This window comes from Lygodium microphyllum, chromosome 19 (assembly GCF_053477565.2).
Source record: "Lygodium microphyllum isolate KBCC chromosome 19, Lygodium_microphyllum_v1.1.10, whole genome shotgun sequence".
Lineage (NCBI taxonomy): Eukaryota > Viridiplantae > Streptophyta > Polypodiopsida > Schizaeales > Lygodiaceae > Lygodium > Lygodium microphyllum.
Genome location: NC_141153.1, coordinates 51,860,104 through 51,872,287, shown reverse-complemented (window position 1 = coordinate 51,872,287; position 12,184 = coordinate 51,860,104). Strand labels below are relative to the sequence as shown.

General features: G+C 41.1%; 1 protein-coding gene across 1 annotated transcript; it reads right to left on the bottom strand.

The window, feature by feature from the left end:
• Positions 1–7,518: 7,518 nt before the first annotated feature.
• Positions 7,519–11,860, bottom strand: LOC148019863 (pyruvate kinase, cytosolic isozyme-like). The gene is made up of 3 exons (XM_087700068.1): positions 11,103–11,860; positions 9,473–9,934; positions 7,519–8,654 (listed from the first exon to the last, which is right to left on the bottom strand). The coding sequence occupies exons 1-3, from the start codon at positions 11,364–11,366 to the stop codon at positions 7,842–7,844; spliced, it is 1,539 nt and encodes a 512-aa protein (XP_087556194.1). The 5' UTR covers positions 11,367–11,860; the 3' UTR covers positions 7,519–7,841.
• Positions 11,861–12,184: the final 324 nt, after the last annotated feature.

Here is a 12,184-nt window from a genome sequence, read left to right as displayed (position 1 = left end):
CTGCTGAGGTGTGTACCTGCATGTCACCTGTCTTTTGATTCCATGATCTCTCAAAAAATCTAAAAATTCATATATGTACTCTCCTCCATTATCAAACTTTAAGCATTTTATGTAACCACCAAACTGTTTTTCAACCATAGCTTTAAACTCCAAAAATCTTTCAAAGGATTCACTTTTATGCTGCATGAAATACACCCAAGTCATTGTGCTAAAGTCATCAAAAGTGATATAGAACCTGCATCTCCCACTCAATGAAACATTCTGACATGGACCCCAAATATCAGAATGCACCATTTCCAAAGGATAACTATTGATTCTCCCCCTCTTTGGAAATGGTAATCTAGCTTGCTTTCCAAACTAACAAGCCTCACATACATTATCATAATTAACATAACTAAAATTGGGCAAACTATGAACCACCTATTTAGTTTGCATTTGTTTTAGTCTTTGTAGGTTTACATGACTAATCCTCCTATGCCATAATTCAACATCCTTATCTTGACCATGCCCACTTTCAACATACATAGAATTCTGAATGATGGGAGTACTTGCATTCAAGGCAAATAACCTTCCTTTCTTCTTCCCTTTTGCAATCAATCTGCGAAGCCTTCCATTTTGAAATTCCTCAATGAAACATTCATATCTATTGAATCTCACCCGCATTCCTTGGTCTGCCATTTGACCAACTAATACTAAGTTCTTAGTGATTGTAGGTACATAAAGTATATCCCCAAGCTTATTTTCAACTCCATCTCTAGCGACAAGTGGCACACTATCAATATGAGTATTTTTATGCAAAGTCCCCAATAGCCACATATTCTTCATTCTACATTTGTTGCTTCGTGTCAAACCACTCAACATGATGAGTCATGTGATTTGTAGCCCCTAAGTCCAAAAACCAATCATCCTCACTAGGAGGGTGTGTCATGCTCCCTAATACATATTCCATGGCAAATAAATGGCCTCTAGAAGAGCCACCTCTAGATCCATAACCTGCACCTCCATAACCACCTGCATAATAGTTATATTGAGTCCTTCTAGCATTTTTCTTGTGATAATATTCCCTTTCAAAATGTCCATACTGCTCACAATGATTACATGCACCATCTCTATGTGGAGGAGTAGATCATCCTCTACCTCTAGAGTAAGCTCTCCCCCTGCCTCTGGGCATGAAACCACCACGGCCAAATGTACCTCAACCATGTGCAAAGCTATCACCACCATGTCCCTAACATGAGCCTCTAGCTCTAGATGGATTGCCATGCTCTCTCTAATGATAAAAGACACTATCTCCACTTGTATTCTTGCTGTTGCTAGATGCATTCAAACACAACTTTATTTTTTCTATGACTAGCAAAGCAATCAATTCTTCAAAGTTTGGCATAGAGCCTCCCTTAAAACTAAAGTAGAGGTGTCCAAAGATTTATATGTTGGGCCAAGTCCGTTAAGAGTGACTGAAACCAAGTCATCATCATCCACTAGTGCATTTATAGATGCAAGATCTTCTACAACTTGTTTGATTTCTGCAACATAGTCACTGATAGTGCGGTGTCCTCTCCATACTCCATGCGATCTTTGCTTAAGTTGTATCTTCCTTGCCTCCATACATGTCCCATACATTTTCTCAATGATCTCCCATCCCTCTGAAAATAGATGAGAGATTTGATGGGGATGCACAACGGAAGGTGGTTGAGATGCAGATATGGAGGCTTAAGCTTTCTTCATTTTCATCTTCTCATTCTATCTTCTCTACATTCTACTTTTCTAAGTCTCTCACAAAGAGATAGACACTTTGATCTTTAGGGCACTTTACACATCCTCTCACACACTTAATACAAGCATAGGATAAGGGCTTAGGCTATGCCTTATTTCTCAATAGAGGCCCTCTCTCCCACCATTGGAAGAAGCTCCCCCACTTTCCCTTGGAGCCCCAATGGAACTTATATGAATCAGTCCCCCATCATGGACAGTATGGTATTAATGGACAGCATGGGATAAATGCACAACGTAGTATATATGGGCAACAAGGTATATATGGCCATCATGGTATGTATGGAGGATAGCAAGGGTTTCATGGGCAGCAAGGCCCTCATGATCTCCATGACAAGATTTTACTCACTAAGTACAATGGATAATCTCTCTCACCGTCAGACTTAGAGGAATGGACATCTAAGTTAGAGTCCTACTTCATTATCTACCCCCACACGGATGATCAAAAAATTATCTTTACTTATCTCCACTTGGAAGGATTTTCCCACACATGGTAGTGCTATATCAATCAAGGAAATCATTAGTTCATTGATTGGAAAGACTTTAAAATGCATATGGTTCAAGTATTTGTATTTCCCCATGGAAAAAGAGTGGTTGGCAAGACGATGGTATACTCTTGACCAATGTAATCTCATTGTACAAGAGTACAAAAATCAGTTTATGAACTTGACCATGTATGTGGAGAGCATTAGTGATAATGCCAAATTGCATAAATACGTCTATGGGTTGGAATCGAGCCTATCGATGGATGTCATGGCTTAAAAGCCTACCACACTATTTGATGTAATTGAATTGGCTGAAAGATATGCAAGGAAGTACCGTAAGAATGTTCCATCTTCTCTTGGTAATGGGGAGACCCATAATGAGATCCATGGTGATATGAGTCCATGTCTCTTCAGGAATAGGAAGGGGCTGCAAGAGGCCTACGGGCCTAAGTGTGTTGTCCTTGTTCTATTGGCATGGAACACATTTGGTCACAAAACCCTTGACATCCCTCCATAAGCCTTTCCAATGAAAGCTCTTGGTAATCCTATCATATGTTTTGAAAACACCCAAGTGACCAATAGTGGGACAAGAATGTATCTCTTCCATAATCTTTTATATGAAAAGCAAGGTGTGGGGGATCACAACCTTGCCATGGGACCAAATAAGGCCATGCTTGAGCTGATATTGAGAGTTTTCAACCATTACCCCATGCTGTAATTCTCGAATATGTGGTTGAAGTCCTCATCCAACAAATAAGCTTCTTAAAGATCCTTAATCCAATCACTATGCAACTCTAAAATGGAGGATACTCTGCATGTCCACATCCGAGAGAGTGAATCATCCATGATATTATCTTTGTCCCAATTGTGAGAAATGTCAAAATCATAGTTTTGCAATATCGCTACACATCTCCTTTGCTTAGGAGTCAAAGTAGACTAAGTCAAGAACTACTAGAGGACTCGATGGTCACTCTTTACTAGAAAGCAGCTGCCATACAAATAATGGTGCCATTTCTTAATAGCATGGAGGATGGCCAACATCTCCTGGTCATACACATTCATTTGCATCTCCTTGTCATCAAGCTTGCAGCTCTCAAAAGCAATCACACCATGCTCTTGCAGCAAGACCACACCAATACCCCTGCCACTGGCATCACATTGAATGGTAAACATCTTGGAAAAATCAGGGCATATGAGGATGGGGGCTAAAGTAAGTGTTTCTTTCCATTGTTTGAAGCTATGATCAATAGTGGTATCCCAAAAGAAAGATTCATTGTTTAGTTGATCAGTCAAAGGTGCTGCGATGGTGGCATAATGCTTAACGAAGCATCTATAAAATGAGGAGAGACCAAGGAAACCATGTAATGTAGTGGTGGATGGAGTGGGCCAATCATTAACACATTGTATCTTCTGGGGGTCAGCATGTATGCCATTTTTATTCACAATGTGTCCCAAGTATTACTCCACAGATATCTACATGAAGATACACTTACTTTCCTTAGTAAAGAGTCGACACTCTCTCAATATATTAAACACCCTTCTAGATGTGCCAAGTGCTCCTCTTGTGACTTGTTGTAAATGAGAGTGTCATCAGAGAAAACGAGCACAAACTTGAATAAGAAGGGTTAAAGAATTTTATTCATGAGGCTCTAAAATATGGCGAGGGCATTAATCAACCCAAAAGGCATCATTAGAAAATGATAAATCCCACGATCAATCCTAAAAGCCATTTTAATCTCATCATTCTCCCTCATATGGATATGATGGTAGCTCGAGCGCAAATCAAGCTTAGTGAAAAAGCATGCCCCTTTCAACTTATCCAGCAAGTTATCAATCCATGGGATGGGATAGCAATTCTTCACTATAATTTGTTTGAAATCTTTGTAGTCAATGCACATGCGGAAAGAGCCATCTTTCTTTTTTACTATTGGGATAGGGGATGCGTAAGGAGAAGAACTCAGTTCAATAAAACCCTACTTTATTCCTACTAAGACACAATACACTGCCTCTCAGGTGGCTAGTCAGTTTCTGGAATATGTCTTCAAGTTGCATAGCTTGCCACAAGTCATAGTACACGATCGGGATGCTAAGTTTATGAGTAACTTTTGACAGACGGTTTTCACATCTATGGATACCAAGCTTGTTCCATCCACTGCATACCACCCCCAGACAGATGGCCAAACTAAAAGAGTAAATAAATGGCTTGAGATATACTTACAACAATTTTGCCATGATGTACAACATAGTTGGGATACGTGGCTCCACTTGGCTGAGTTTGCCTATAACAACTCCACCCACTCTAGCATTGGCAACGTTCCCCTTTTGAGGCATTATACGAGTATAAGGTTCCCCTCCCTACAATCTTATTCAATGATAAGATCAACCCTCAGAGCAAAGCCGATTAGATTGCATGTAGACCCTGCTTCAGTAATGCAAAGTGAATCTTCAAAAGGCACAAACTCACATGAAACTTTATGCTGATGAGAAAAGAAGCCATTTGGAATTCCAAGAAGGGGAGCTAGTCTTTTCCAAGAAGGGGAGCTGGTCTTCTTGAAAGTGCTCAAGCCATGTTACTCCACCCTCAAATACGACAACAATAACAAGCTAGCCCATCGTTTCTATGGCCCCTATTGGATCCTTAAGAGAGTTGGTGATTTAGCCTACTAATTAGAGCTTCCCCCTACAACCAAGATTCACAATTTGTTTCATGTCAACCAGCTGAAGCCCTTGATTGACACCCCAGTAGACTATGTGGAAAAACTTCCCCCCCCCATAGACGAAGAAGGTATCGTTCAGTATTTATTCCTGAGACAATCATTGGGCAACGAGATAAGCACTTAAGATCTCGATCCATCAAAAAGCACCTCATCAAATGGCAAGGCCAAGCACCTCATCAAATGGCAAGGCCTACCCCTAGAAGAAGCCTCCTAGAGCCTAGCTACTATTGTCAATGAATTTCCTCACCTCCAAGATGCCCAACAAGCTGAAGACTAGCCAGTTATGCCCCTTTTGACCACACCCTGTTTGAAATCTGCACATTGTTTTAGAATAGTTTTATACTTGCCCACATCTCAACAATGTGTTTCCTACATGGAGAGCTGAAAGCACACACATAAGCTCCGTTTTGACATGTGCCACCCCATTTGAAGCAACCTATTAAAAGTTGACAATTTTACCTAAACAAGCCTATCATGGACAGCATGCTAGGGAGCCCTGTCCCTAGTCTTTACCCACCCATTTTCATTGTAATGCACCTCAAATGTGTACTATGCACCCCACTCCTTCAAGCCATCTGTAACCCCCCTCCCATTGTCTTCGTTTTTTAGGGCAAAAACTTCCAAGGTAGGGATGGATTGTAACGAGCAAGATACATAAGAACTAGGAAAGACACTTAATCACATTGATCGAGGCATATAAGGTTTAAGAATCTCAATTTAAGGCAACCTATTATTATCAAGAGTAATACTCTACACCTTCACCTTCAACTTCCATGGCTCTCCTCCCTTCTTCCCTCCTCTCTCTCTCTCCTCTTCTAGTCTTTCGTTCTCTTCCTACGCTCTCTCTCTTCAGCTCATTCTCCTTTCTCCTCTCAACTTCGTTCATTACAAAATTACCAATTCTCATCCAATTGCCAATTCACAAATATCAATATATTACTTATTCAATTTATTTAAGCCTTCGAAATGAACCGACCAAGTTTCAACTACATCCAATTGCCAATTCTCAAATATCAATATATAGTATTTATTGAGCTTATTTATGCCTTTGAAATTAACCTACTTCCACCTAGAAAGCCAAATTTGATTGTTCGTATTTGTTTATCGCTCAATATTGGAGCAATCTATGCAAATTTTATGCTCAATATCCATATTTTTGTTTAAGAAGCTATTTACTTGAAGTTCATGGGCACTTATTGAAGCATCCTCTTATTGAAGCATGGACAATTACCCTCATGTCACTTTAAAGAGCACTCGAGTATTTTGAACCATATGTTTTCCTTTAAAGTAAGTCAATAGGGAGCATGACTCACATGTATGGTAGTATGATATTCACATTTTTTGTCTAGAGAGCAAGCTAGAGGTCTATGACTAGATGGAGTAACCAAGTCTAGAATCCTTTGGAAGAAAACGTTAACATATGTACCAATTCTATTCTGTATCCAATCAATAAGAAAGAATCCTCTAGGCATTGACAAACACCACTTGTAAAATGACCGCCATTACTTATTGTTGAAAGCTGAAGTTTTTAGGTGTAGCATACCTTTTGAACAATCCTTAGCTTCCAACAGCAAATGGTGGTGTTGGTCTTCACAATCAAGTCTGGCAGGGCAAGCTCTCTCTAAATGGCCACTCAATATAAATGTACTTCTGACTTTAAAAAAGGAGTAATTTTAAGGAATGAACTAAATGCCCATAGCTTGGGAACGGACATGGCATGTACTTCAGGCCCCCTTAGAAGTCAAGTCCATACAGAGAGACACGTGATATCATAATCCCCTTTACTATCCCCTTGATTTGCTTATAGCCATACAAAGTTGTGACCCCAGAAGGTGAACTCATGGCTTGAATATCCCCATACCTCTTGCATCTTTAGATGGATGTTATTCTGACCCTGGTTGAACAGAGTGCTAGGGCCAACCACCTTGTCTCGTCGGAAACCTTACCAAGGATTGGACAAGCACTTTTCCCAAACGTAGGGTGGATGGTTCAGTCGCAAGTTGCATCTTCATGAGGATCAACAATAGATAAAAGCACTTGAATAATTCATAATCCAAGCTGATCAACAATAGATAAAAGCACTTAAATAATTCATAATCCAAGCCGAACATTAGACTTAGCCTGCACATGTTATATACCAAAGCAAATCCAATGTGATCACAAGCACAAGCTGCCAGTTGCTGGCAGTCTGTTGCTAATGACTGAAAATGTCAATGGCACACCATGAGTGCGCACACAATCGAATCGTGTGAAACAAAATAACTTTAAAAAGCACCAAGCACTAGCACTTATTACACTAGTGGTTGGGCAATTATGAAAACCCTATCATTCCTAACCTAACAGCAAAATACCCATATTTACATTAGTTCCACCATGTTTTGCTCAATTACTCAATCTACTACAACACACATGCAACTAGTATAACCAACATCTAGCAAACACCTACAACATGCAATCAAACCCAAAAACAACTCATACTAGCTAGAAAGGGGAAAAGAGTGATTAAGAACCCTGGCCACAGAACATTCAAAAACTCACTGCAGACGAGCAAAACTTAAGTCTCTTACTTTCGAATAAAGTTCACGAGGCAGTTTCGACTAATTTAAGTGTTCTGTCATCTCAATCTTGAGACGACTAGAATTATGAGCAATAAATGCCCTGGGAAAATTGCAGGCCAAATATGCCGTGCATGCAGTTAAGCACAGCACACGGTCATGTGCTTATTTTTCAAAACTGCAGAATGCCTGTAAAACAGCAGAACTGTGGCTTAAATACACTACACCTCTCCCTTTGGTCCTCAATTTTCTTCTCGTTACAATGCGTGCAAGATGCAATTCCATCAGTTAACAACTGACTTGAATCAGTCCCATCACTTCACATCCATGATCTTAATGACAGATGCAACACCAATCCGATGGATAGCAACCACAGCATCCCCAACTTTGCACAGCCTTTTGGCAGTGGCTGACTTTAATGCTGCATCAAGGATAGCATCAGTAGACTCTGTGTCAGTGGCCCTGGCAGAGCCCTCCGCGAGCATTGGGATCATACCCCTGTAGACAAGGCTATGCCTTGCAGGTGACTCTTCACTGCAGCACCATGTAAGATGGTCAGTAGTCAAGACTGGAACTGCCACCATGAGAATTGGGACAGATGGACGATATTTTGCAACCAACTTGGCTGTTGTACCACCACGAGTGAGTACCACGATAAGGGAAGCATTGACTTTGTTGGCTGTTCGCACTGCTGAAGAGGCAAGACTCTCTAGGGGGCTCATTGGAAGTGGTGCTGATCTCATCACCTCTTTGAAAATAGCATTATAATCCAGAGACCATTCTGCTTCAAGACAAATGCATGCCATGGTCTTCACTGCTAACTCAGGGTAGGCCCCTGCTGCACTCTCCCCACTAAGCATCACGGCATCAGTTCCATCAAGCACAGCATTGGCCACATCTGTAGCCTCTGCCCGGGTGGGTCGAGGAGACTTGATCATTGACTCAAGCATCTGAGTAGCAGTCACTACAGGTTTCCCAGCTGCATTACATTTGTATATCATCATTTTCTGTGCTAAGAAGATCTTTTCAACCGGTATTTCCATCCCTAAATCACCTCGGGCAACCATGATTGCATCAGACTCTCTCAAAATCTCATCAAAATTCACTAGTCCTTCCTGATTTTCAATCTGCCAACAATAAACAGATGCATCTTTCAGGAAGAGATCATATTGAATAAAACAAAAAAGAAAAAGCAGAGAAGCAAAACAAAGCAAAAAGGAAAATAGTAATCCAGTGAGACTTCCTCTGCAGCTATAAGACATATCTCCTCTTACATTTTCCACAAAATATTTAATACAATAAGCTACCGTATCAAAAAGTACAGATGGGCTGCTACATAAAGCCTGAAACGTGAAAAGCTCTCAAGCTTTTCTCCACCCTATGCAGGTCAATCGCCTTCTCGCCCCCCAAAAGAAAATTCAAACATCAAATTAGCCTGGGCATCCAATACACTGCAGCAATGGTGCAATAAAAATTCTATGGCATCTAAATCATTCAGTCCTGCTGATAACCCTCTCAGGAGAAGGAGAGACACCTTTGCATCTGGCACTAAGTAATGCACCTGACAGATCACCTACAAGGACATTTTCATGGCATCCAAAAATACAGGCATCTCACTGTACAGCAAACCTTCTGTGAAGCTTCATAGATGCTGTTTGAATTAGACTATTCGCATACACACATAGTTGCCACTGTAAAAAGTTGTACTTTCAGGAACTATCATTCATTCACAGCTAGCCTTTAAATCCACTCTGGAAATAATTCTTTGGAGAGATTGACACAATGGGCTCCCTAGACAGCATTAGAAATGACAAACCTTAATAATCCACCAAAAAAATTTAAGCACTAAACAATCCATCTAAAGTGGCAAACTGACTTAGCATCTTCATTTACTACTAATAAACACTTGTCCAAGAGCAGCCATACTGGAGCAGAATCATGTTACCTTTGACATTAGATAGATACTTTTTGCATTTTTCCCCAATAAATTCCGTACAGACACAAGGTCTGATCCCTTCCTGACAAAGGAAAGAGCAATGATATCTATCCTATTTGGAACACCCCAATTTAAAATGTCATCCACATCCTTGTCAGTCAAGGTAGGAAGATCAACAACTACACCAGGAAGATTGACATTCTTTCTCTCACCCAACACTGCTGTATTTTCACACCTCACTTTTACCGTCCCACTCTCAGGGTCACATGATAGGACAGACAGCGTGATCGTGCCATCTGAACATAGAATGGTGCTTCCAGGAGCCAAATCATGTGCTAGTTTCTTGTAACTCATAGATATCATCTTGGAGTTCCCCTTAATGCTATAATCTGTGGATATAGTCAGCTCTTGGCCTTCCACCAGTTGAATGGGCTTCCCATCTTCCAGGAATCCAGTTCGAATCTCAGGCCCCTGCAATAAATAAGACATTTAGTTAGATTACTTTGCATAGTGAATGAAGTTCTGAATCAACAAATTGATATTCCCAAACAAAAAGATAGCAGTACATTTGCAAATGTGTGTTCTGAAACTGAGAACTTGGGACTAGTAATAGCTGTCTATGATAGAGACGATAATCCAGGCTAGAAAATGTTACAGTATTGAAATTTGCCAAGTTATGCATTTTGGAATTCTAAGCATCAATTTATGAAGCTAATAAGAATGGTTGTTCAAGTACTCAAAGCTGAGAACAGTTGACTAGCCACACCTGTGTACGATAAAAAATTAATGGCAGGAAATATTCCAGCATCAAACTTTGAGTAAGGCATTTTAAAGATTTAAGACAAAGCTCACACAAGTAATCAATACAGAAAAAACGGAATACAGGCTCAGCACAAAAAAATAATCAGATTATAGTCAATGTTGAATTGGTCAACAGCGCCTGCAACACAGATGATAAGAAGAACATGTTCATGAATTAAGAACATCTCAGCTCTGCTGGAACAATTCATCTGGAAAGTCATACTTCCCACTATGAAAACTCTCGACATACTGATAGTAGTAGATCAGGGCATGAAGCGACTAGACTTAAAGTGAAGCTTCAATACACACTCTACACTATTGCACTATGTTTTTCGCTGACCTGCACAATATTGGTAGCCACCACATAGCAAATCAAAACCAGGGTTTAAACAGTACTCCTCTACTATTACGCTCTTCTTCTATTAACCTCGATCACCAAAAGCTCTCTCCATCCACAATCAACAGAATTGCATCACGCCAAACTGATCAATTTAAACGACTGACTCCACTTATTAGTATCTAGTAGTAATTACAGGCTGTGTTTGTGGTCATCTAACATGGACCGAGTGCAGGCACAGCATACCGTGCTGTAGCCAGGAAAAAAGTACCATCACCAACTACTGGTAACAAAGGGAAGATACAAACAGCCCATCAACAGAACTGGGTAAATCAAAACGCAAGTGGCACAGCAAAGAAATATTTGCATTACGAAAAGGGCAGAACTTTGCGTTATGAAAACAGTACACTCTTCGCATAATTATTAATGTGATCATGAACCAGAATAGCAAATGCCAGACCCTTGAAATGAAACTTAGATAGAAGAAGTACAAGAGTAGACCTTGGTGTCAAGCATCACAGCGCACATAATCTGGGTGTTCTGCTGGGCGATCCTGAGGTTGTCAAGGGTCTCCTGGTGGTACTCATGAGATCCATGGGAGAAGTTGAACCTCGCAACGCTCATGCCCGCACGTAGGAGGCGCTCAATGATGGGGATTTCCCTGGACTTGGGGCCAAGAGTGCACACAATCTTAGTCTTGGGAATGCCCCCCGCATCCTCCCCTGTGACCCTGTTCACCAAAGCTTCCATGTCCAGGGTTGTCATTCCTGTTTGATGAGTAATTTGGAGCTAAAAAGAGCTGAATGGGTTGATCGAGGCAGGGGACGAAGAGACTAGCTTATATTGACACACCAAAGAAACCCTAAGGTTAAATGGAACAAAAATGCAGGTTGGGGGGCGGGGCAGGGACGTTAGGACAGCTTGCGTGGGTGTCAAGCCAGCCGTCTCGAGGGCCGGAACAGGAGATGGGTTTTAGGGAAAGGGCAAAAAGACGAGGTGGGCTGTCGTTTTCAGTAAAGGTCGGACAAGCACAAAACACAGAGAGCGAGAGAGAGGAGCAGAGGAGCAGAGGCCAAGTTCCAACTTCCAGGAGCGAGTAGAGGTCCAGAGGAGCAGAGGCCAAGTTCCAACTCTGAGAGAGAGAGAGAGAGAGACTCAGAGAGGAATTTGGGGTTCTAGGGCGTCGGACTTTTCGCGTGGCTCGGAAGGTGGTCACCTCGTTTTGGGGCAAAATGCAACAGCCTCTCCAAAGCCCAAGCAATGAATGCAGAAGAAACAGGGTACGTAGAAAGAGGGGCCAAAACACGGCATGCCACATGATGATGATGATGATGATGATGGACGGCCGAGAGCCTCGAGGCGGCCCCAAATTGTAAACTCTGAAATTGGAAGTATATTGAGCCCAGATGATGTTTATTATTATTATTCCAAAATTAGCATACACATTGGCTCAAAATCGTTTAACTAGTTATCTCAAAACAGAGCATGATCAGTGTAATTTTGTGAAATTGTATTGGCTCAAAATTGGTATTTTTTTCTACAGAAGTTGACTGCGAACGTTGGCTCAATTTGTGGATATTTTA